Here is a 27,573-nt window from a genome sequence, read left to right as displayed (position 1 = left end):
GAATAATAATACTACATTTATTGGTATGGATCTTAGTATGTACGTTTATGTGTGGAAAGCGAAATTGGGTTTAAAATATTTTACGCAAATTATGTTAAAAAAAAAGTTTTCTTAACTGAAAAATAAAATCCTGGATATATTTTATGATTTTACAAAAAATATATTCCCGCTGTTTTCATGCAAATAGTTTTATTTAATCTCACCGGAGAAAATGTAAGTATTGCTTTACAATTTGCGCGTAGCTATTATACACATGCGATGGTTATCAATGTGCCACCCTTCATAAGTCGTCACTAACCATACTCTCCTCAACAGTCTATACTGGACAGACATATAACTAAAATAACGAACCAAAACTAGATTTTAACAGCGCCATTTATACGAGGCCCCATGGTGCCTGACATAAACTAACCCAACCCTTCACAAATTTACATGTTTAATACATATAAAATGAATAAGAATTAAAACAACCTTAAAAGCACATAACCTACATGGACAAGTATGAAAGTGAAGATAAATGTTTTTTAAGATGGAACCTAAGAGACTCCACTGATTGAGGGTCCCTCATACTCTGGGAAACGGCGCTGTTCCACAGATGCCCTAGGCGTTTGGCTGCTGCTGAAGGCTCCATTATCACAGTTTTGTCCTGGGCACACTCAGGTGCTCGGATTCTGTGGACCAAATTCGACAGCACTTTAAAGGGAATCTTTGTCCTGTGAAGTAAGAGTAGCCCGTACACTGTATCGACGTGTGCGAAATGCACAATGTGCTTTTCATAATTGGGCCTTCTTTGTCGTGCTGTGGGCAAGGGTACGAGAGTTGAATGCAGAAATTTGGAGTGGAACATTGGAATGAAACTCCCTGGAGCCAATTTTAAAGAATGTTCTAGTTCACGATTGTGCCGGAAATGTATGCTACAAAGTTCTTAATACATCGCAATAACCAGCCGCATGTTTACGCACAACCGTGCAGGTGTGTTACGGCACATAGAATGGAGTGGTGGCACAGTGGTTAGCATGCAGCGCTAACTGAACCTGGAACCCCAGTTTTCCCAGTCACGACTAACAGCATTGTCAAGTGAAATCAGAACTGGTATTGCAACCAGTTATCAAGTTTTATCAATATATAGCATTCATTTTAATGCAATAAATTATTTCAGGAGTAGAGCGGTAGTGCAGTGATTGTGCTATGAACCCGATCACCTGGGTTAAATTTCCAGCCAATGTTAACATGAGTGGTCAAACTAATCCTGGGTGCAACGTTCACCAACCTGCTATGACCAGCCTGGCAAAGTATGCAATCAAAATCATGATTTACATACCGTGGGGAGGCCTTCATCCAAAGGTGGATTGAGAAAGGCTGAATTTTTTTTTATATTATTATCAGGGGCATTAGAGCACACGTGTGCAAGTGAGCATGCAGGTGTGTGCAGGTGGCTTCTTTGATAATTGCCCTGTGTGACTCGTCAGCAACGCAGGCATGACAAAGTCTGGCAATTGGTGGTTTGAAGTCCAATTGCTCCCTGGTGAAAGAGTTGGTGACAAGTTAGCTTGAAAGGCAGGGGGGACTTCAAGCTGTCCCATTCATTCTCAGACATGAAACTTCACGTGGCACTCTTGGCAAGAATATGACTCCCGTGTGCCACTGTGATGACAACATAAATCACATTAATGGCTCGCTCTAAGTCATATTCCACAAAACAAACAGGCCTTCCTTGGAGATAAGTGGTTAGTGGGGTGTAATGAAACTGGAAATGAATAAAACAGTGGGTAAAATACTACAGATACTTTTAATTGGCTTTCGCATTATAAATTGAATTGATTTGGTAATGTGCGTGAATGGCGATAATAAAAGGGTAGTTTCCATGTTTGTATCATCATCTACACAGACTTGTTAAATCGATCAACTATAGAGCTTTCCTCACCTGCTTGTAACTGATGTTTGTTCTAATTGTAATAGTAAAACAAGTATATTTTAAGTGTAATCATACACATGAGGAGCAGTAAAAGTTTTGAAAATGGAATAATGCATTTTAGTGACGTACAGCTAATAGTTTATTTGCTTTTAACTTTGTTGGCGTTGTTTTTGAAAAACTTACAATCTCAAACTTGTTGAAGACTTTGCATATTATTCGTATTCTAAATATAATTGTGCATAACTTAACAAAATGGGTGCCCGTTCGTTTCAATATGTATAATGACAGCACTGTGCTTAACGCTTTTGGTGTTATTAGTTTTTTGGATGTGTACTGGATAATTATTCTTCCCCACCAAACCCACCTCCTACCCTTAAAGCCGTTCAATGAACTGGTATGATTCAGGGTCGTGGTTCAATTATTATTTTTGTCCACTGTTTACCATTTCTGTTCGTAGAGTTTTTCAACGGTTTGTGAGTCTCTTTTTGTTTTGTTCACTCTGTTTGGCCAAACATAGCCTCATACTACAATTTCTAGAAGTGTTACATGTTAAATTAGTTCATGCACAATTTCAATACATGTAGTGAATTTGTATGTATAGATGGTTACATGTCATCATCAGTTAGATCCCAGACAAAGAAACGTGTATTGATACTCATGCTGTGTAGTAGCTCTTGACAAATCTGGCGTTTACAGTTTTTAGCCCAGTCACCTTTGTGGCATCAACTCTCAGAAGCCTCCTCAGTAACGATCGTGAATTGGAAAACATCTCTCAGATATTTTTATGAGATACTGCAGAAACTGAGTGATAAGCATAATTAATATACGTGGCTTTTTGTGGATAAAGTAGGGCAGTGTCACTGTTGTTTGGGTGCTCGTCACTTCAAAGGTCACGGAAATTCAAATCATATTTTAAATGATTACAGTCTCAAGTGTAATTTGTCTGCATTACTTGTTCACAACCACAGGGCATATTTAGAGAAAAAACGCTTCTTTAACAAGGTTGAGAACAAATTAGGCATGAACTAACAGTCGTGTAAAATTACCTGAATCATGACAATCGTGTTTTAAACACTATATTTTTATATTCTTTGATAGGTTGCCAAGTGAAATACCATGAACTAGCCAGGAAACAATAATCCCTAAATGTCATCATCTAATGACTTGACATTTGAGTTAATTATTAAATAAATTATAATATTCCAACTTTCGGTATTGAATTGGGCCTACCCTTTTGTTGTGTGACCTCAATTATCCATTGCAAAAAAAATGCTGAAGTTCAACCTCTAGCACAGTGCCCACACCACTACAAGCTCATGGACCTTTGTTTCCGAGGGCCGTTTGGCCTACACAGCCACACTACATCAGGGCTCACCCACATTTTACCCCGCCGCACGTACACAAGTCATGATCCACGTGTCGACTTCTGGTCGTGTCCCCTTATTTAGCTGATGATTTGAAAGCCTTAATTGCAAAAGGGGAAAAGGAACCCACCCCCCAGGGGCTTTGAATATAAAAATATAAAATGTATTACATCGAATAAGAAGCGTCAAACAAGCCGTGTCACCTTGTGATATGGTGTTTCAATGAAAAACAGTGTCACAGCTAGACTTTGGTTGCTATCCAAAGGTTAAGCAATTTGACTCCAACACATGCCACTATCCCTTAGTCTCAGCTTTAACTCTTAACCCTGGCCTCATCCATAACTCTAACCCCTAGCTATAAACCATATCCTGAATAATATTAACTTTCTCTAACTCCTAACTCATAACTATAACATAGAAACAGAACTTTAACACCGAAAGAATAGCTCTACGAGTCTGGATTCTTAGTCTATATAGATCTCAAAGGCTGGGCAAGGTTGAGACTGAATCGCGCATGGTGGGTGACCACCATGCGTGACAGGCAGGTGCAATGGGCAGTGTGTGTGTGTGGGGCACATGGTGTCAGTTCGAGTCGGAAGCTCCCCCAACTATCCAAATACTGTATAGGGACTCCTCTTTAACACGTAGGCTTTCGCGACCAATATTATTTATAATAAACGTTTTTGGGTTTAGATCGCGTTATTTATAAATGTGTCGTAACCCTCCACCACCCGACACGGCCAATCAGCAAAAAAGTGTCACGTTGACAAAAGACAAATAGTTCACTACTTTAGCCCACCAGTGTGTTGAAGCGTGAATCCACAACATTTACAGTTTTTGAGTACGACGTTTCGCTGGTAATTACATCCAGCATCATCGGGCAATTCGCTTCAACACACCGGTGGGCTAAAGCAGTGAACTATTTGTCTTTTGTCAACGTGACACTTTTTTGCTGATTGGCCGTGTCGGGTGGTGGAGGGTTACGACACATTTATAAATAACGCGATCTAACCCCAAAACGTTTATTATGAATGGAGGGACTTCTCTACTTACGACTGTTCGACTTACAAACTTTCAGAGAATACGAACAAACCTGTTCGTATGTCCAGTTGCCTATTCGGGCCATAAGTCGTAAGTTCAACCGCGACGCAATAGATGGCGGTGGTGGCATCTACATCTACAGGAGATTATACAACTTTTAAAGGCATTCCCCGTACTTCGTGTACATGGCGTACAGCATGTTTAGAATCGACAGGACTAAAGTTGGACTTACGAACAAATCGACTTACGAACAGACCTCTGGAACCTAACTCGTTCGTAAGTAGAGGAATCCTTGGACTCATCAGGATGCTATTAACTGCATCCCCAGCCAAGACAGCTCATCAGAGGCTCGATGCTTTCCCAAGCGGAGTAACATTCAGGCCTCGCCCTCCTATCCTCTCACCATATCTGTCAACGCCTTATCAGTGCCCAACTTATTACAGACCAATTCAGACCTCATTGGTCACCCCGTTCCCCTATAAACCTCAACGTTCATCCTACAAAGTCCCATTACAAGGGAGAAACACAAACAAATAGACAAAAACAATGTTGAAACGGCTGTACGCCCTATGGAGCTGAAAACTCAATTTCCCTGCACAAGAATACGGCTAAACCGTATGGGTTAACAGTGATGTCTCACCCACTGATTTTGGCGGGAAACTAATCTCAGTTTGACAGAAGCCATGTTGCCAAGCAGTGAGGCAAGTGAGAAATGGGCTAAAGTAAAAGTGTTACTTCTGGTGTAAAGGTACTTTGCTATAAGGTAGGGAATAGCAGGGTAAGGTTACAACTTCTACGGATAGAGTTATGCGATTAAGAATTGAACACAACTCTGTAGCATTCTGAGGTAAATCTTGAAAAAAAAATACGGATTTAAGTCGCAAATGTCAACATTCATAGTTACATAGTTTAAGTTATTTTCAAAATTCGTTTGTAAGTGTGACTAGAATCAAAAGTAGATGTGATAGGTAAAAATGCTGTTTTGACATTATTAATGACATAAATAAATACAGCATTTAAAGCTGTGAAAGTCTATAAAAGCACACGACATATTTTAACTGTATATTTAAGCATTCAGAATAACATTCTTAAGTAGCTTACATGATTTTGAAAAAATTCGTTTGCAAGTTTGCATATGGTTACAAGCAAATATGACAGGGAAATATGCTGTAATTAGCGTTTTGAAGGAAACAATTAATTATCTTAAGGAGGCAAACGAGCATAAAGCATAATAATCCTTTACCAATTATATGATAATAGTATAATAAACCATTTAAGTTGAATAAATTAGATCAGACCAGAAACGAATTTGTTAAATGTTTATTTTATTAAAAGTGACTGCTGTATTCATTCACATTATTAATGAGTCCATGAGAGTACCGGTAAAAATAGTTTTTAAGGAACCTTGCTAGAAAAAAAATTGTGGTACTGTTTGTTAGCTGTTGCATCAAATAATCCAGTGCTGTAGTTTTTGCCAAAGAGTTTATTTGATGTGAAGTTAGTGTTATACTGTTCAATATTTTTAAATGCGTTAATTACTGTTGAATGCCCGTAATTATATTGTTGATATTTACGTGAAACCGTACGTGGATAGAAGAACCATCCTCAGATTGACAGCAGCGATATTGTCAAGCCGGTGAGGCAGTGAGAAACGGGCTCAAGTAAAAGTCGATTAAAAAAAAACTCACCTGCAAAGAAGTCTCCACGTTCATTGCTGTGCGCCCGTTGACATCTGAATTCCCCTGATTTTCTTTACTTTTAAACAATTGAATGTGCAGCCACCGAACTGAACATACGCTCGACAGATCGGAAGTCCTGCATGTACACCAGAGGGCAGTGCGACAAAACCAATTGCCCCGCATCCCGCCTCACCTTCACCAACATCACAGGTACCACTGCCGAGCACGATGACAAATGTCCAAATGTGTCGCAGCCCGCAAGGCGATGGGAGGCCCTCACCCAGCCAGCAGCCATGGATTGACAATGCCGGCCGTACATTATTGTTGTAATTACTGGCGAAACGTCGTACTCAGATTGTAAATGTTGTGGCTTTGCTCTCCAACACACCGGTGTTGCTGTACTAGTGACACGTTCTGTTTTACGTGACAAACCTTACTAATTGGCTGTGTCGGGTGGTGGCGGGTTTAACGACACATTTATATATTTAAGCGATCTAACCCAAAAAACCTCTATTATGGATTATACTGGTCGCGAAAGCCTGCTACGTGTTAAACCTATAATCTGCCAATCGCTGTCTCACATTGTGCCAATAGGCACCGCAGTCGCAACGCGGTGCCAATCGGCACGGCGCCCCAATGAAGAACCGTCCGGCACGCGGAGCGGGGCCGCAGCGGCGACGACGTGACACCGACGCCTCACCTTTGCAGATGCTGCCGATGGCCTCGTAGCCCGGGCGGCACACGCACTGCCCGATGGGCACGAGCCACTCGCCGTCCGTGCTGCAGTGCATCCTGGGGTCGCCGCTGGCCACCGCGTTGCGCACGCACGAGCCGCGCACCTCGACAAGCGAGGACGAGTCGGTGCCCGTCACCGTGTCGGGGAAGGAGGCGAATTCCCGCACCACCGCCGGGCACTTCTTGTAGTAGACACGCACGGACACGAGCGCCACGCACGCGCCCACATCCTGGAAGGCCATGAAGAAGCCCTTGCGGCTAAGGAGGCCGATCTCGCGCACCTCCGTGTTGAGCTTGAGCACGCGGTCGCCCACGTCGACGTGCGTGAAGCTCTCGTCGGCCGCGATGGTGTCGATCTTGGAGTAGAGCCCCTCCTGGAGCTCGGGCTCCTCGTCCGAGTCGGTCTCGCGCACCAACAGGTTGAACGTCTCCTTGCAGGTGCGCGACACGCCTGGGATGCTGTTGCAGTCGCGCAGCGTGAACTTGAGCTCCACGTAGGCGCGCTGCGCCCCGTCGCGACGGATCCAGTGAGTGCGCAGCCAGTTGTTCTGATTCTGCTTCATGACGTTGCACACCTGGTAGAAGCGGTCCGGCATATTCTGGTCTCCGATGCCGCTAATCTCTTCCCACTGGAAGTGAGAAGGCGCCCGCGGAGTGGAAAGGGAAAACGGCGCAGAATGAGTGATTGTCATCACTGTATTTCAAATTCATTTCTTTACAACTGCTTTGTGTATTTCGTTTGTTCTTCCCCCGCACCTGCGATTAGCACGGATGACGATGTACGGTGCGAAAGAAGTTCAACGTACATACACACACACATACATCGTTATCATCAGCCATGTTCACTTGCCACTGATGTTAGCCGTGGCCAGGGTTTGCACTCGGGTCGCCGGGTTCATAGCGCCTGGCGCTAACCACTGTCCCACCACTCACCATTGATGCTAGGAAGCCAACTTTTTTTAGTTTTGTATGCGGAAACAGTATACAGTTTACTGTGTCTATCATCATCAACAGCCACATCAGTTGTCATCTATCCACTGGATGATAGCCTCTCATCGTCCTCTAATGCAACAATGCACCCAGCACATGCCCGTGCTGGGTGCATTGACGCCCTCTTGGACACATTCTCTCATTTGGCTGCAACTCACATTGTTGTTATTCACGCCAGCCATAATCCCTTCTAACGACGTCTTACGCCCAAGCTCACTTTCTCTCCTTACCAGTGGAAAACGATAACCTCTGTACCGTTCTCTAATCTGCACGCTCCTCACTGACCAATACTAACCTGAATTAATATCTGGCCGCAATTGGTCAGCGCATCGTACGACTTGCCTCGGTGTTCGCCTGGCTTCCAATTACGCCGTTTTAATCTCGACGTATTTCCGAATGACGATTGGATCGTGTAATTTTGAGCACAAAAGGGCGGACATGTAGTTAAGCAGCTCTAAAATTGCTAATTTAACATGGTGCGTATGATACCGTTGGGCCCATTGTAGTCAAGCCGCGATAGGGGCAGAGCGTTTGAAAGGAAACCCCAAGGTAGGACTTAATTGGAAATCTCTCCTGCACATTTGTTAGCAGGTAAGTGAGCAGACTGTTAACGCAGAACACATGTCTGACAAAAGAAAATTAGATTCCAAATGCATTGAAAGAGGTCACTCAAACAAAGATCCGAGTCGCAGTCACAACAATGAGAAGACGTGTTCGACCTTCAAAAAGTTTGACGCGCTCAGGACGTTCTCGGATTCCATTACATACCACGGTTAATACATTTCATCGCGTATATCATCGTGAACTATCCGTTGCTGGATGAATTAAATTGCTCATCATGGCTAACGTTATTTTTCGGCGAATGACATCTGAACCGGCCCAGTACCCCGCACACCTTTTCCCTAACCTGCATCGACTAGCTGGGTGAAGTATGGTCAAATCACACTGTGTGGGGGAGGGAGGCTGTCATCGAGCAGTGGAATGACAATTGGCTGTACCCGGTGTGTTATTTTTATCGTGTATATTCATACTAAACCGAGGCGAGCAATGTGGATATAAATAATCCTGAATCATGTATGTAACAAGGGAATACATTGTAGAATGTAAATATCATCTGTGGAAACACGATGAGGCATTGATACAGCAGTGCATATATCAGATATGATGAAGATGGTTTTAAATACATATTATGCGTTTGGCATGTAATGTTATATAATGCCCATTATGTTCATAAAAATGTTCAATTTGCTTTAATAGGACGACAAAGTGCCGCGTTGAAAACTCAAAGGGAATGCCCTTTTGAAGGACGACAGGATTGAATGTATCCCGCCTAGTGGTCTCTCGTGCAGTGCGGCGCCATGAAAAGTATTCTTTAAAAACACACACACAAATGAAACATTAAGCATAAAGATCTCTCAGTGATAAGTGATTTGCGATCATTTGACAAAAGGTTTACCACCAATAGCTTCAAACGCAAAGTACAGGCGATGATGAAAGCCGCGTCATGGCTGTTTCGCAAATGAACACGGGACAATTTCCATATTTTTCCCCGTCTCGCTGAGCAACTGATGCCCCTCCTATTACCGCGCGTTTGACGGTGGGCTCAGAGCAGCGTGTGTTGTGTACATGTCTGAGTTGCACACGGGATGTGTTGGGAAGTGATGGCTACTGCGAAATTGTGGTTCCCAGTGATCACATTTTGTTGCTTTATTGCAGCGACTCAAACACTAAATCGCTGTGGGTGCTTCTTTTACTCGTGTTAATGGTTCATTTTGGAATTCTGTCTGCTAAAATTGTGTTTGTGCATAAGGTGTGAACAGTAATATTATTGAAAATAATTTGACCTTTTTGGCCTCGGTCTGTAAAGAAGCTTAAATATTCGATCTTAAGTTTCATGGCCAAAGTATAAATCACTCAATTTATCCTAAACTAATTAATTTGTATGCAAAAAAAGTACATCCACATCTCATCTGATTGAGTGATGCTTTACTCTGAAACTTTACAACAGAGCCACATATTAGATAGTTTAACTATTACGGTATTTACTATCACAGAGCTCCCCTTGGTATGCGAAATGTCCTTTAACAAATTAACTCCCGTTGCTGCACATGTCTTGACAATGACACTGAGAGCTGAATGTGAAAATTACAGGAATTCAAATGTGATTTCGCTCAATCACCCAGTGTCTGTAGCACACCGGCAATGGTTGAATGCTCTTCAGCCCAATACGCGATACTTTAATGGTGTTCTAATCTAAGCTGAGCTTCTGCCAGTAAGGGAATGACAGGTGGAGACGGGGAAATTGCGATGACTTTTGACAACAAAGCAAGGTCATATGGCGTCAGTTACTTGGCAGAAATGTGTCCACAATATGTTAATGTGATACGTATGTTTATAGGTTGGGCAACTAGTTCTTAAGCTCATGAACGTACAAATGCATGTGCTTGCTAGCTATTAAGCAAATACACATTGTGTTATTTAGTTCAATATGTTTATAGCTAAAAGCAATAGGACCAAATGTTACACATTAACCTTCAACACTGAAGTTAACAAGCAAATCCGAACATTTATTTATGTTTACAGCTACTGCACTGCAATATTCCACATGGTAATGAACAAAATAGATAAAACATGTTAGAGCCCCCCCCCCCCACCACACATCTCTGCAAATAGCTGGGGAATAACACTGAGAAAATATCGAGATTGCCACTCGAGGCTTATAAAATGCAAGCAATAAGTAAAGTTCCCTGTAACAATGGTACTTTTCAATACTCACACCAGTATATATGTTTTCCCTCGTGTGAAAAGGCTGCCCTCTGATTTCTGGTGATCGTACTATTGAATGTTCCTTGGCACATACACGTGTGCCACAAATCGGCTTTGCTAAACATTACGTGTGTTCAACGTCGGTTTGCTTGCCGTATGCTTTGACCATCGAAATGAACGTCATCACAATGTGTATTCGTGCAAGAGGGCCAGCATAACGCCTTCGCACGAAACAGTTGTGAATAATTTAACGTTGCTCCAGAGTTGTTTGGAACCGACAGGAAAGGGCCTGCTTTACCGATCGAATACAAACTAAGTGCGCATGGTACGGTACTTCCATTGTCAGACACGTTAATGCAGACACTCGGTCTACACGCAACCTCCACGTTTTCTTTAAGGTTCCCTAGAATCGGCCTGCGTGCGTGTGAATCCGTGCCGTGCGTTGTTAACTTATTTTGGGAAGCACACACACCCTGTTGTTTCCGAGCTTCTGACGTGAAATGAATAATTCAGAGATCAAGCGCACAATGACCTTACAAGCCAATATTGTTGTGCGAGCACACTTATGGTATATTACATAACCCGATAGTTGTGTGTGTGGGCTGAGAAACCCGTAAATGTCAGCTGTAATGTCCCACAGCGGAGCACACTTTACAGCTACCGATCCATTATTCTGCACAGTCACAGGCCCCGGAAATTCATATATATTCAACTTCTTTTCATGACTCAATCTCCCTACACTCCCCTCTCTCCTAACACCTATGGCTACCTATGGCACTCACCTCCCACATGCAATGACACATATTTAACACAATGATTTTAGTACAATGGCGTCAACGTTGTTCGGTGTGGATTAAAAATAAAATCTCACTGAGCAAAACAAACGCAGGCAATTATTTCACACGATTTTTTTTCAGGGTGTGCATCATTACTGCATCAAGGGAGTAGTTATTTTAACTACCTGAATCACTTTGGGGAAAAAAATGTCAATTTAAAATGCCAAAAAGAAGTTGCGTGGCTAAGATATGAAATTTGTCTAGACACTTGTCATTTTCAATATTTCCACCCCTTCCATATGTGTGACATCGTAATATATGACATGAATTATATATAAATGTGGTCCTTTGAAAGAGCTTAAAAACTATTTTAACATAAAGTATTTTTCCCACTTTTCGCTGACCAGATTTACTACATGTACGGTATGCATAAAAATACGCCAACAAGTATTGAGTGATGAATATAAATCAATTTGATGTGTTTGCAATTTACTGGCAATTCCCAATCAACATGATGGACACCAATGACAATTCGCTAGTTTACAAAGACAAATGTCCCCCCCCCCGTGTAACCTTTAACAGACTGTTGGGGCAAGTGCTGATTAGCGACCACAATCCTCATGATGTGCACTCTGCATCATAAAATAATGTGTGACTTCAACGCCTTAATTGTGTTTCAGGTAGCATTAGCGGCATGCGACCTTCTGTGAAGGTAAGTCGCAGAAGAGTGCATCAAGTTTTAGGATCTTAAGTAGCTTACGCTTGGCTTTTAAGCGTTATCGTCGAGTACAAAAAATTATCTCGAATGCAGCCAAGATGACTCTTAGATACTCTTATCAGTTCTCTCTCCTGCACGATTGACTGCAGCAAGGAGCGATATTGCATGTGCATTGCGCATCCACCCCAATGCAGGTGTTCGTGACAGGCAGAGGACCTACTAATGCGGCTTTAATAGGAGTGTCAATTCCCATGCCACCAATATTCACTTACCCTTATTAAAGAGTCAAATTGGTGTCGTAAATGAGAGTCCTCTAAGGTTTCACTCATTTGGCCATTAATTCGCAAAAAATTCGTAATTTTTCTTCCAAACGATTACATTATGCACACTAACCGGTAATTTAAGATAAGCTTCATATGAATCACATGCCATCGGTGCTATCAAAAGATGATTGTAGGATGTGGAATGCATTACGAATGCACGTCAAGCGTGTGTTGTACAGCGCGCGTAATAGCCACCATCAATGTCCAATATAACACGAAATCCCAGAGCACATGTTTTAATTAGCTGTGGTTTTATCCGACCGTAATCGCGTAACATTCAAAATAGCAAAAAGGAAAACCAGTTACCCTACACCAGCTAAGCATTCCTACTCGGGCAGGGTCACTCTAGAATGGTGAGAGGCTGATGGCCGAGCACTGTGCACATACTCCTGCTTGTGAATGTGCCAGTGTGCATGCTTCATGCCTGCGGGGTAGTTAGTCTTGAGCGAGAGGCAATGTGTTTCAAGGATATTATATACTGTATGAGAAGCCTTAAATGACTGAATAAATAAGACGTCCCTTCGTGGCATGTGCTTTGTTGTCATTTAGTTTGGCTCCAGACCCTGATACCACCCCACCATGAAAGCGCGATCCATCTCATTCGGTCCAGCAATCATCTCAAATCATTGTGAAATTTGATTAATTAATACCCTTATTTTGTGCTAACTTGGTTAAGCGCTGTATTCAGAGGATAACCACGCAGTACTGTAGAGTGGAGACCACACGTTGTTGCATGCTAAATTAATTTGTTCAAGTCAATTCCAGCACGATATTTTTTTAATTAACCCACTCCTCCAGGGAATGCAGTTAGACACTCAGGAAAAGCATGTATTTTCAGTAATCCCAAACAGACATTTCTGCTTTAACAAATCCAATCTGTGAAATTATGTACATCTGTGAGAAGGAGCTTCGTACATCATCGGATTTCTCCAGTCTCAATAAAGATTCTGATTCTTAAATCAAAGGCAGTTTGTATACCACACAGAGAAAAACATGCTCTGAGTATTTCCATCAAAATCTAGGCATTGGTTATTTTGTAACTATGGCCGACTGATGAGGGCTGAGAGGACAAATCCTCTTCGAGTGTGTTGTGCATCAGAATTGCTTTTTAGAAAATGCTGTGCTGTCATCTTTCCCCCATAATCAGATGAAATGTTGCTGACTATATACAGGGTGTCCGTAATGAGTCGTGGTGTGCTACACACACACACTAGAATCCTGGCAACCCGGTTTATATTCATGACAATAACACTGCCATTTATTTAACCAGGAAAGGCCCCTCGAGTCTCCCTCCAGTAGTTTTGCATTGGGCTGTTCAGCCAATTCCATTAATGAGCGTTCGTTCGATTCCTGGCAATACACAACACTATTAGCAGCTAATAATCTGAACCTAACCTTGGCCTCTACTCATCCCGAAATGAGTATCAATGGGAAAACAAAGGCGGCCGGGCACAATTGTGCACTGCACTGGGGGGCTTAGTATGAGCTCGCTAATAGCACTTCGCCTTGTCAATCCCCTAGGCCTCCAGCAGGGATCTTTGTCTTACCATCCACACGCTGGCGGTGTGGGCGTGCCCATCTGCCTCGTTTGGGCTGCTCGCTCTGCGTGAACGTCACCACCGGCTTCGTCCGCTGTAGCCGATGCGTGCGACACGCGCGCGCGTCCGTGTCGCGCGCGTGACGGACGCGCGCGTGCGCGTGGATGGGGGAGCGGTGGCGCAGTGGGTGAACGCGCCGCGCTACCCACGACCCAGGTTCGATTCCCGCTCACGACCAATAACAACAGGGGGCGGTTATTTGACGCGGTCCTGAGCCTCCCCTCGGTCGACTCAGCCCCAAATTAGTACTCGGCGCAATGTGTAAACGTCGCCAGTAGGGAGACAAAGGCGGCCTGGTGTGGTGTTGGCCACCCACCGTTTCGGCCTTCATAGGCAGCAGCACTTGCTCCCAAAAAAAATGTTAGGGCTATAAGGGGGATCTTCGTATCCGATTAACCAGCCTTGGGTCTCCCCTAGGTCGACGCGGCCTTAAATTGAGTCGGTACGGTATCTAAACATCAGCGCAAGGGAGACAAAGGCGGCCGCGCCTTCATAGGTGTTCGCTAACAGCCAGCTTAGGCTACACAGGGGATCGTTGTCTGTGTCCCGTGCGCGTGCGTCCGTGTGTCCGTGCGCGTGTGTCGGGCAGGTGCTGCGCAGTGACGCCCACTGCTCTCCGTGGTGCGGCGGGGGTCAGTGACTCACCCCTGTGGGAGGAAACGCTCGCCAGCCCATCTCGCCCTGGATGCCCATCGTGTTGAGCAGATCCACTGTTACAGGAGCGGTGGAGGGGGCGGTTGAGAGGGGGGGGGGGCGGTGTTTGTTGTTGCGGTGATGGGAGAGGAGAAGAGGGTGGAGAGATTTGGACAAGTGAGATACTGTGCACTTTTTTGTACCAACAAAAATACAGAAAATTACCAAATATCACACGTGACATTTACAATTAATCAACAATACATTTCTGGAGGTGCCATCTTGAACCATGTTAATGGCTGATTAAATTAAACCACGTAATCTTCTTCGTCGTATCTCCTGTCCAACCTCTATGGTATTTTGCCAATATTCTGCACAGGCCAACGCTTGTGGTGTTGGCATTGATAAAATTCGAGGAGTGCATTGTGGTGCTGCAGGACATCTCAGGAGATGATCCATGGTTTGCTTCTCCTGACAAGCACAACCACGTAATGACGCATTGACTGACGTCCTGTCCTTCATGTAGCCAAGTGAGAACACAAAGAGATTCGTTTTACTATAAACAAGGGAGGCCAGACCTCGGAGTAGCACGTGTTTTTAGAAAGGCACACAAAGGGGTTAATGTAGCAATTGTCAATGGGTTAGGCCTATTTAATATCCACTTGGCAGAAAATTGTCAATATGTATTATTGTTACCATAATATAAAATTACACTTATAAAGTTAATTTCTACGACTCTAGTAGGCATAGCACTTTGATAATACATCACAATATTGTCGTTCCCACGAGCCTATAATGCAACCATCATCTATTTTTTAGACTGACCCAGTGGTGAATGTTCCAATTGCTGGGCAAGTTTATTCAGCTTCACCAAGCGTGGATGTGAATGTTGTGTCTGGCTCGGACTACTTTCACGGCGTGCGCGTTCTGAAGGCGAGAGTGTGAGTGGGGCATTGTGAGGCACCATCAGCGAGAGCTGGCACGCAGAACACACGAACACATGGAAGGATGGCGATTTGTCTTGGTTTCTTCACCCATCGTGTAATTTGATCAATTCACCACTGAACTCAATCATGATTTCTTATTCGGGGAAAGACATTTTCCCCGTGCACTCCAGTTCTGTCCCACGCACCAAAAAGGCGGGGATGGAATTGTCCAAACATCCCAATGCTAACGCCTTCCTGAAAAAAAGTCTTGTAACTGCGAGTTTGTTGTTGCTTTTTTTTTCTCCTGAATAGTGCATTATATTGCGTACACTCATTGTTATTTAACAACGTAATAAAACGTCCAACTTTCGTGGCTTAACGCGCAGTGAAAACCAGCGAATAAAAACGTACCATAACCCGTTTTCAGATAATAAAAAAAAAATCAGTTCATCATATTCGGAGGTGTTCGTGAATGTGCACAGATGTGTTGTTTACGGGGCCGTGACTCGAGTGCGTGGCGTGCACATTAATAAAAAAAAAATGACCACATTTACAATTGCAAACACACGGGATCAACCACCACGCGAAGCTTTCAATACGAACGAAACCTCTTTCGTTCTGCGCGCCGTGATTAACAATATGTGTAAGCGAACGAGGAACATCTGCGCAAAAAAAGAATTAAAAAATAACGAATGAAAGCGGCAGGTAAGTGGGTGCAAAAAAATCCACACGCCCGCACACACACCCGCGTGCGCTTTGGGTTCAAAATCGTATGACATCTGAAGGTCTTGTTCGTAATATGTACAAGATAATGGGCCGTTTGACGCGATAATACCACGAGAAATGTATACGCTATAATTTCAGCCCTCGACACAAAGAACAAAGCGGAAAAATGTTAGTAGGCACGTATCCGGAGGAATAATAGTCATGCCAAAATGACATTTGCAGAATACTCTTACCACAGCCAACGCGAATCCTGTAAAACATCCAATTCTACATTTGGCGAGCCGTATTTTTAGCTTCACAATGCACAAAGCTGCAAGCATTTGATCGTATGCGCACGTCCATTGTAGCCTTAGAGTACTCTTCCAGGACAATGCTGAGTGTAGATCAAACGAGGACAATATCTCGCGTGCAACGGTAAATGGCATTTCGATTATTAGTCGTTGACTTTCTTCTCGCGAGCGTCAACGAGAATGCGCGTAGCTTGACCACGTCGTCGTATTGTTTGCGCCTACACGTCCATTAGGAAGAGCGGACGCGCTTCTTCACGGTGCTCAAACGCGCTCGGCTCAGATTGAGCCCGAGAAGTAAAAACGATCTCACGAAGTGGCGCCGATGCCTTCGAGAACACCACCCCCCATAGCCTCCTCGCCGGGAGGCTCGCGAAACGCACGCCGCCAAAGTTGGATGCGATTACGCGAAACGATGTGCGGGAATTCATACTCTTAGTTCTTTCGGTAAAGTCACGTAGTTAAAAAAATGAAATAAAAATTAATAAAAAAAAATAAACAATAAAATCACGACGTTTCGGAGGCAACACAAGCCTCCGTCATCAGGTGGGACCGTCACAGCCAGATTTGCTGCATCAAGTGAGGGGATGTGCGGGGCGCACGATAGTCGCGACCGCCAAGCGACAGCACGCGCCACGTAGCCCGTGCCGTCGCTGATGCGCGGCGTGTAACTCTGGAGCAGCGTACGTCGACGGGTGTTTACGCGTAATGATAACAATAACAAGAGCGACGTGCAACGGCTATCGTCAAACGCACCAACATTGAACACGCGCCCGCGCACTTTAACCCGTCTCGCGCACGGTCGTCAAAGATGATCGTGCCCGCGATTTAACTAAACGGCGCCAGACCAGCGTCTCGAGTCACAGCGCCACGAGCGCGCATGAGTGAGCCGAGCAGGCTCGGCAAAGCGCGAGCACCGGCTTCTTCGCTTGTTGTTCACACGCGAACTTATTCCCCGGGTCACCGGAGACCAGCGCAGCCTTTAACGCACGAATCAAAGCGCGCACCGCTGCTTTGACGCCGCCGCCGCAACAAAACAAGTTTAACTGTTCGTTGCGAGATACACGTTGCTCTGTGTGTGTGTGCGCGTTGCTCAATGTGTGCGTGCGCTGTATTCACCTTCTTTGGCCGTGCAGCCGACGAGATAGCAGCCGCAAAGCAACATCCACATGCAGGAGACGAGAAGCGCGGCGGATGAGCAATTCTCCATCGCACCAGCTTGGGCCGTGTTGGGCTCTGCTCCGAAGCGCAACTGATCAGGCGCGGCGCGGCTCGATGGGTTGGGAATATAGTGTGGGGGGGGAGGGGAGGTGCTTCACGCGCTCCGAGCTGCCAGTTATTCCTGCCAGAGAAGCGACAAGGGCGGCGCTTACACCCGTGGGCGAAGACGCAGGAGGAGGCCGTGCGCTCAGCCAATCGCGACAGGGAAACCCGGCCTTGATAAAGACATCATCGTGTTGCCTCCCCCCCCCCATTGTAGGTTGATGTGTGGGTGGCATTACTCATCTGTGAACATAAATCAGTGGTGGGGATTGCTGCAATAAAAAAAACTGAATTTAAATTGTATTCTCAATAGCATTTCAATGTTGTTGTTTATTATTATGTGTATATGCACGCCGTGGTCCAACGCAAAGCAAACTTGAGACCGGTGCTTTTATTCTAAGGCGGCACCTACAAAAGAGTTAATATTGCCTTAATTGGATTTGTGCCTTCCTGGTTGCATTCTGTCAGATAGACGGTGGTGGAAATGTTGGCAGTGTGGAAACTCATTCATGCCCCTGTATGGCAGGTTTATCCGAAAATAATGACCCTTGGAATCGCATCGTTAAGACGTCTTCTCTTGCGCACAAGATATATGGGCAGATGCTAAAACTGCAACGCGATCCCGGCGACCACTGCGCACAGGAGATTGAACAGTGCTTGTGGAAAACAGATCAGTTGATTGGTGGACCGTGTCACTCACAGCCTCACAGTGGCCAGGAGAGGACCTCTATTCATACGACATTGATACGATTTATGATAAAAATTCAGCAACGATCCATCACAAAGAGTCCAACATTTCCAACGCGTTGCGAAATTCCCCACAGACCAACGTCATCCTCTCTTAAAATTACGATTGCTCGAGCGGTTTACGTTCAGAAAATTGCGTCTCGGAATCTTGCATCGAATCTATAAAATAAAATAAAACCTGCTGGCAGAAACTTTGCTTTCATAAATGAACAATTATACTAAAAGTGTACTCGGGCGTAGCGCGTCGATAAGCGACATGGGTGTGGATTGATGGACAGAGGCAAAGGGCAGTGGTTAGCCCACTGCGCAATGAACCCGGCCACCTAAGTTCGATTCCTTGTCACGGTTAACATCAGTGGCAATGTATATTTGGACGGAGCCAGACCCGCCCAGTCACAGACCTTAGCTGATCAGCGTGGTGAAAGTATGCTCAGACAACGCTCATGATCGACGCTGGGTAGGGATGCCTTCATCCAACATCGCATTGACAAAGGGCTGCAGATTGATGGACAAAGCCAGAGACAGGATTGTAGCTAAGAGGAAATAAAACACTCACACGAAGGGAGGAGCACAGTGGATATACAAACATCAAATCAGGGGACAAATTTAACTGCGGTGTATCGCAGCTTTCCCGTGTCGTCAACACGATGATGATGATGATGACGACGACGACGATCTCGTGCCGATAGCACAGAGCACATGATGTTGTGATGATGCGTCTGCGTTGTTAGTGGGTCACAAGAACAAATAACAGCAGCAGCAGGAACAAAACTCAACACATTCGTCAAAAACACTGCCTTTAAAAGGCAATATATATAATAGACGTGTCGCCCAATGGCCCTTCTTTTAAGGCAGTGCTATTGACAATGTGTTGTGTTTTTTTATCGTACACAGCAGATGGTGATGCTATTTTAGGACACTATATACTTATATAGCGTACGTCGTGAAACCGTGGAACGTATCTTTGTGTCTTGGCTGGAGAATTTGAAACACATCAGTATCTCTCCCTCCCCAACCAGCTTTCCAAGATGTAATCCTTGACACCGGTTGTCACCGAGTCGACTTCTGCGCCTCATTGGGGCCATAAATGAACCGGAACCCACGGAGTTCAGTGGAGGACGGGGCACGCACCAGCCCTGGTATAAGGCGCGCGTACATTATTCATTTCGCTGCTTGTGTTTGCACTGCAGTGCACACGTGCGAGCACCTTGCACGTGATCGGAGAAGGGAAATAACGGAGCGTTAGCCCTGGCATGCAATTCGGATGCTACACGCAGATCTGCAAATAAGTGTACGGGGATTTTCTGTGTGTGTGTGGACGATTGTGTAACGGGAGCCAAGCGGCGATGGGCTCGTTGATAAGGGGACCAATCGCAAATCAGAGACACGGTCTTAACTGTTATGAAATGGAAGTGAGCTTGACCAGAACACATCACTGGGAAGGGGTGGGCGAGGCTGGCGACTGAATGGCAGCTAAAGGAGAGAACGCTCCCCCAGAGGGGCCACCGTGGAGGGTAGAGAGATACCTTTACGTTTTTTTTTAACGTCAATACATTGCACGTGTACATCTGTGTATAGTGTAGCGGTTAGCGCGCTGCGCTTTGAACCCGGCGACCCGAGTTCGATTCCCGCTCACGGCCAACACCAGTGACGATTATCTAAACCGGTTCCGGGCCTCCCCTAGGTCGACTCAGCCTCAAATGAGTACCTGGTACGGTGTGTAAACATTGCCACTAGGGAGACAAATGCGGTCGGGCGTGGTGCTGGCCACCCACCCCCTCGTGTACCGTTCTGGCCTTCATAGGTACTCGCTAACAGCACTTGCCCCTACAGTCTGTCAAGGCTATACGGGGGATCTTTGTCTTTGTGGTGGTGGCGACGCAACCCTCGTGTGCCGTGCCGGTCTTAATAGCTGCTCGCTAACAGAACTTGCCCAAAACGTCTGTTAAGAATATACGGGGGGAGGGGGGGGGTCTGCGTCTTTCTGTGTCGATCATACCAAAGGATCCATAGCCTATCAAGCCGACGGCGTTCGATACTTGTGCCAGTGTCTGAGTGCTTGATAGGCTCGCTTATTTAATAACATCACCCGGATCGCAGGCTGCTCAATAATCCGAGGCTCCCTTTATATTCGTCAGCCGCTCAGGAATGCGTTTCATTAACAGCGAGGCGATCAACTTTAGTCTTCATCATACATCGCGAACATCAAACAGGAACCCCCCCCCCCCCCCCAATGCCATTCAGTTTGTGTCTGATATCCACAACATCTAAACCTACGCACATTCACGATACCTGTTGATCTCAATATTGGCATTCCTGGGTTATATAATTACCATCTGTGCGTGCGTGTGCGCGCGCGCGCGAGAATTCTAGGAACAAGCACTGGAGTGTAATTGCAAATTCTTCTCCCGGGATTATTAAAGGTCAGCAACATAAAATACTTGCGGGGGGCGAGCGGGCGGGGGGGGGGAGAAATGACAAAAAGTAGTAAACATTACATGAGGCTAATTATTCGACAAGGGAATAACGCCTTTCCACTTTAATTTCCTGTGATTATAAACAGGCTGCGCGCGTGTAAGTGCTCGGATATTATGCCGCCTGCCAGCTCGCAGCCAATGCACAGCCCCGTCACATGCAACTGGACGGAAGCTATGCTTTCTTAGAAAAAAAATGCTTGGGTTTTCTCTCTCTCTCTCTCACTCCCCCTCTCTTTGAAAAGTAAGGACACTTTTGTAGAGAGCCTCGCGGTTCGTTGGATGCTGGTGGGAGTGAGCATTGTTATGAGCAATGCGTGTGGAGTGTTATGTCGGCTGGCACTACAGCGTGGGATGTCGGCGGTTGTGTGACGAACAGCCCTGCTGTGTGCATTGGAGTTGTGGTGCTGCGTGCACGTGCCGAGAGCCGTTGACTTCCAACGCGCGCAGCGAAACGTCGTGCGGAATAGCTCGCGGGAACAACCATAACCCAAGAAGCTACTACGTGCAAGCGGGGGACGAGCACACTGCGCTACGATCCAGGCCACCGTGGGTTCAAATCCTGAACGTGCACGCTTCAGTGACAATTGCTATCTCAACACAGTAACAGCATGTGTTGCCGCTTAGGTCAATTCGGCCTTGAATGAACAAATCCGGTCGGTTTCAACGTCAATATATCATGTAATTATCTGCGCTAGGAACCAATTAACCTGAGCTCGATTCCGGGCCACGGTTCACGTCCGAACTGGTCTGGCTCCCCCCACCGCCCATTCACTAACCCGCACTGCCCAGCAGAGTGAAGTATGGTTAACCATCCCCATGGCCAACCACGGCGCGTGGGAAGTCTTGAATCTCGCGGTGAATTGACAAATAGCGGTAGGTGGTTGCTATTAATATTATTATAATTTAACAAAAAAATATCATAAATTAATCTGTTACAAAATGAGTACTCGGTGAAGTGTCTCAATCTCATAGAACCGGAGAGACAAAGGCGGCTGGGCGAGTGTTAGCGTGAGCTTAAACCGTAATGGGTGTTGTGCTAACAACGCTTGTACCAACAGCCTTGTCGTTCAATAACAAGGGGGGTGTAGGGAGGGTTGTTATAATGCACCGTGTATGTGCCCGTGTACATTGTCAACGTAAATGGTTATTGACTTAGCAATTTGCACATTTAAAGTCGCAATTCTCCAGCAGAATGCGTTGCGCGCGTGTGATTAATGTGTGTGTGAGAAATACTGGGGAGACAAAGGCGGTCGGGCGTGGTGCTGGCCACCCACATCCCATTGTGTAGAGTTCCGGCTTTCATCGGTGCTCGCTAACAGCACTTGCCCACCAGTCTGTTAAGGCTATATACGGGGGGATCTTTGAAACACTGGGAGTGTCTCTAAGAAGTACGGCGCCTATTAGACGACCGTGCGTGAGAGGTAGACATCCTAATGGTGTTCTATAAAATCATACATTGGCACAAATATGGTCGAGCATACATTTTTACCTAAAATAATCCAAAAAAACACATTTTACAACGTGGACTCCACAAATTACGGCCCACAGGTTGACTCGTTTGACACGTAGCTGCAGGCAGGCGCAGCCTATAAGTTCTAAACCGTTTTAAGTCTCGCGATTAACAGTTACAAACTAGCAAACCAAGTATTTCGCCTCCCACGGAGGGCGACACTAAAGCCAATAGATAGCGATTGACGTCAACACGTCAGGTTACCGGCATGTGGGTTGTTGATTGGTTCCCTTTTACATTCAGGTCACATAGTTCGGGACTCAACAGACACTCCAACGCAGCAGTGGATAGACACGGTTCAGCTTCGTGCCAGAAGCTGCGTTGGCAAGTGATCCGCGTTTATGAGCTGTCTCCGTGTATTGTTTCTCAGTGGGTCCCAGCCCCAAGAAGGGGACTTTTCGAGCGAGTAACAGAGGTCGCAAACGGGGTTTGATTCCTTACCCGTACCCGGCCGCACCAGGGTCGCAAACGGGTACCCGTACTCGGCCGTACCCGTACCCGGCCGTACCCGTACCCCAGAGGTGTGGACTCGAGTCATGTGACTTGGACTCGAGTCAGACTCGAGTCATGAATTTGATGACTTGCGACTCGACTTGGACTTGCATAACAATGACTTTGTCCCACCTATGAGATGTGGACTCGAGTCATGTGACTTGGACTCGAGTCAGACTCGAGTCATGAATTTGATGACTTGCGACTCGACTTGGACTTGCATAACAATGACTTTGTCCCACCTCTGCCGTACCCTACTGGCGAAACGTCGTACTCAGATTGTAGATGTTGTGGCTTGGCTCTCCAACACATCGGTGTGCTGTACTAGTGATGAATTGTCACGTTCTGTTTACGTGACAACCCTTACCAGTTTTACTAGTTAGCTGTGTCGGGTGGTGGCGGGTTTTAACGACACATTTATATATTTACGCGATCTAACCCAAAAAAACTCTATTATGGCCTTAACAGACTGTTGGGGCCAGTGCTGTTCGCAAGCACCTATGAAGGCCGGCACGGCATACAAGGGGGTGGGTGGCCAACCCCACGCCCGACCGCCTTTGTCTCGCTCGTATTTGGGGCTGAGTCGACCTAGGGGAGGCTCAGGACCGGTTCAGATAATCGCCACCGCTGTTGGCCGTGAGCGGGAATCGAGCTCGGGTGGTCGGGTTCGTCGCGCTAACCGCTGCACCACCGCTCCCCACAGTGCTGTGCAGTCTCTCACACACACACATCGAGAAGCCGTGGTGCGTTCAGTTAGTGCCGAGTAGTAAATCAATGCTCAATGCATCCTAGGGGGACGTCGTATATACAAACACGCGCGCACGCACACATACAAATCGCAGCAGCGTTGTCAAAGGGGGATATCCGACTCGCGGGGTATAATGGTTGGCGAAAACCCACAAGCACCTATATCAACACAAGTTCTCGTCCACGAGAGCTTGTAATTAAATGCGTGAGCAGCGGTGTTGAAGAATACGAATTTGGAACTGTCATCGTCTTACAGAGGAAGCTGAAAATAAATGTAGTCAATGTTTTTCGGACAATGGGCCTTTTGTAGAACAGTATACATTACAGTACATGAAATATTTATGCACTCAGGGCCAAAAACTAAATCTCGCTGACTCCCAAAATACTTATTCATGAGGATATCTGGCTGGGGAGATTTGCTATTATGCTATTATGAATATTGCGGTGTGTTTGTAGATTAAATTAACACATTTGGACAGCGTGATGAAGCATATTCCATGACTCACACTCATCACCATTTTAATGCATCGGCCACAGACTTCGAATACACGCATACATCGATACATCCTCAAGTGGGTACAACTTTTATTCAATGTATTTATTGTCTGACTAAAACTTGTTTTACACAAGCACTGGGAGCATCAACTACACGTGTGTACGACAGTCATCTTGTCACCCAAATGTTTGGTTAATTTCCTAATTATTTACGTTCTGTGTATGGGAGGAGACGTCAGTGGCTGCATAAAAAAAAGCACACCAGCGAAAAACATGCACACTTTCCCACAAACAGACATGCCAGACAACCTACTTGCTGTACTGCCCCATACTGGCACCTCGGCGTGTCTTCTTGTCTCAACTCGATCCACCAATCCCGACCTTCAAGTTTCTGGATTCACAGGAGGGCGTCACCACGTGTGTTTATTTGTATGGAGCGCAAATGCGCAATCCCTCTATAGATAACCCCGCTGATGTTCAATTACCATCTTACTTTCTTCTCAGTAGGCGATTGAATGTTGTGATATCGATAGCTATGATGGACGAAGGTGTATCACAGTGAGTGTTACAACGTGTAAGTGTATTTGTATTGGTCGGAGAATATTTATGATAGACTGCGTTTCTTTCTCGCTATTGTTATAGATGAGGTATCTATTCGTGGATCGCCTTGTGTGTGTGTGTATATATATACACGTTTGTGCACGGTGTTTTTAATTTTAGCCACAACAGTCCGGCACGCTTCTCCAGGAATTATGTTGGGCACGCCACATCCATCTCGACTCAGTTTGCCCTAAACCGGTCCATAGGATTAGTGGGATGTAGGGCACGATAATATAGGATTGTTATGGATAAGTGTACCTTGCACTCCCGTGATAGTGCCGTACGCCGATAATCCATGCTCCAAGCCAGCTTAGCGGCGTTCCGGAAAATATCGAGTGGGCAACGCCGTGTTTGTGCATGTGTGTAAAGGTGCGCAAACCAACAGCTCACATTTTGTCGCGTGTTTATTCTGGACGAGTGTGGAAGCCGCGCTTCCAGCTGTGAACTAACGCATAGCGGCAAGACCCCCGCTCCCCCCCCCACCTTCTCCCTCCTGCACGTGTGTTTACCGACGCACCACCCCCAGTCTCCCCGCATACCGACCCACTCCAATTATACCCCGAGTGTGTTGTTGGGGCGGGAGGGGGGGATAGAAAAAAACCCGGCGTCTGTGCAGCCTCCGCGCGTGCCGAGTGGTCGAGCTATTTATTGAATGGGCGGTGGGGCATGTAGCAGGGTCCTGTCGGTGGCCAAAGCTCACAGGCCACCTGGCGCCACGGTCCGATTGCTGCCTCCGCTAACTGATTTCGATGCAGAATTACCAAAGCGCGTGAGCTTCTATTCTTGTTTTGTTTTTGTTTAATTTACGGTCACCGAGCACGGCCGCACCGAAGGCCCAACACGCCACGGCGATGTGTAACAAACACCGCGACTGAACGTGCAAGCAGTTTTATAGATGCATTCTTATCGGACCCCATGGTGTGAAGTGCCGTACTTAAACTCGTATCCACTCTATTTGTATGCTGTGAAAAAGGGCCATAACCTGAAACGTCGCCTATATATGTTTTCCTTTAATAAAAGTGTAATTGAAGGATTTTGAGGTTCATCTTCTTGGTTCTTTCGGTAAAGTCACGTAGAATGGAAATAATAAAATAATAAAAATAAAACATAATAAAATAATTCTCACGACGTTTCGGCCACAACGCAAGCAGCCTTCCTCAGGTGGAGAGCAGGTCTGTCGAGTAGACAGAGTCTGAATGACTCTGTCTACTCGACATTCAGACTCTGTCTACTCGAAAGACCTGCTCTCCACCTGAGGACGGCTGCTTGCGTTGTGGCCGAAACGTCGTGAGAATTATTTTATTATGTTTTATTTTTATTTTTTTATTATTTCCATTCAACGTGACTTTACCGAAAGAACCAAGAAGATGAATCCCTGCAGTCACGAAAGCTTTAAATCGAAAGATATTGAGGTTGTTTTTTGTTGTTGTGCTTGTGCACCACTGCCAATGCAGTATCATAACATGTGTTGTTTATTAGTGAAGGCATGCTAGGTAAGAGGACATACGTTTCTTGAACTGAATGGTGTGCGTCTGGTGAATGATGATGTTACAGAGCAAAGGTCACATTTGAAATTGACCTGCGTACATTACAATAAGCTAATGGTAAAAGTCGATTTCGGAAATTGCGCCAATCCAATTCTCCATTTCTAATATACGAAACATATCCTTACCACAGCATCAGCCGGAATACACTCGAAAGCTACGCCTGGTACAGCAATGGATTGAATCTACCTGGGCCGATCTTTGAGTATTGCTCGCAAGAATGCGAAGGTTTTCGCAAGTTAATTATCACATTGACGGCAAAACTCCCATTCGTTGAACTTTATAAACATCCCTATGCAGCAGGGCCCTTCTGGAAATAAATCGCGAGACTCTCCTGGGTAAAGGACATTTATTGAGCTGTTAAAACAAACGTGCATTGATTACAGATTCCTAACATCATTGTATACGTAATGTTTAATCCGTACGGCTGAACTCTTTTCAAACCAAGTTCTCCATTGAAAAAGATAACTGCTGGACTCAATGAGCTTTTATCTAACTATCAATGAAGGTCTATTATTAATTACGATTGCACCTCTAAGGGGTAGCACATTCATCGTGAACAATGCTTGCATTGGCTCGCGTGGATGGTGATCAATGTCCACGTTCTAAAACGAGCGAATCATGTAAGAGCAATGTATTCATATTCTTAGGTTTTTTCGGTAAAGTCACGTAGGTAAAAATTAAAATTAATAAAAGTAAAATAAGAGCAATGTATTGAGCTGGGTGAAGCTGTGGCGCTGTGGTTCGCGCGCACGTCCCTGTAAGATCTGGAACTCAGAGTTCAATTCCGGGTCAAGGCTAAGATAACATCAGTGGCGAGCGATCCATGCAACGATCCCCACTCATCTCTCCCACCAGCCTGCGTAGTCAAATAAACCCACTCCCGACGCGGAGGGGGGGAGGAAGGCTTCAATCAGCAGTGTCTTGAGAAAGGGATATAAACAGTGTTAAAGTTGATAATAACCATAGCATCCTCAACCACGGCTGATCTTGAATACGTGCAAGCGAAACCAAGATGACCATTGCAGTGACCGCACCGAATTAAGACAAGCCGCCCGCGTCAGTTTGTGTGTCACATATTGGTTTAATATTGAGCTGGGCACCTATCATAGCCAAGCAAATAACAACGGTAAAAGCCACGGGAAAGCACACGGTGGAACAACCGGATACCATCTGAACGCAGCGCATTCGGAATAAGGGTAGAACAGTGAGTGGATGAGG

General features: G+C 45.5%; 1 protein-coding gene across 1 annotated transcript in view; it reads right to left on the bottom strand.

Annotated features, from left to right (window-relative positions):
• LOC144721261 (ephrin type-A receptor 4-like) overlaps positions 1–17,729 on the bottom strand; it is a 60,362-nt gene extending 42,633 nt beyond the window's left edge. Inside the window, exons 1-3 of the mRNA XM_078598753.1 lie at positions 17,597–17,729; positions 14,551–14,615; positions 6,700–7,363 (exon numbers count right to left, since the gene is read on the bottom strand). Of these exons, the coding sequence (XP_078454879.1) occupies positions 6,700–7,363; positions 14,551–14,615; positions 17,597–17,687 (820 nt within the window). The 5' untranslated portion in view covers positions 17,688–17,729. The remainder of the gene's footprint in view (positions 1–6,699; positions 7,364–14,550; positions 14,616–17,596) is intronic.
• Between the last annotated feature and the right edge of the window lie 9,844 nt (positions 17,730–27,573).

This window comes from Lampetra planeri, chromosome 11 (assembly GCF_965212315.1).
Source record: "Lampetra planeri chromosome 11, kcLamPlan1.2.h2, whole genome shotgun sequence".
Classification (NCBI taxonomy): domain Eukaryota; kingdom Metazoa; phylum Chordata; class Hyperoartia; order Petromyzontiformes; family Petromyzontidae; genus Lampetra; species Lampetra planeri.
The sequence above is the reverse complement of the archived record's forward strand: the minus strand, read 5'-3'. Positions and strand labels throughout refer to the sequence as shown.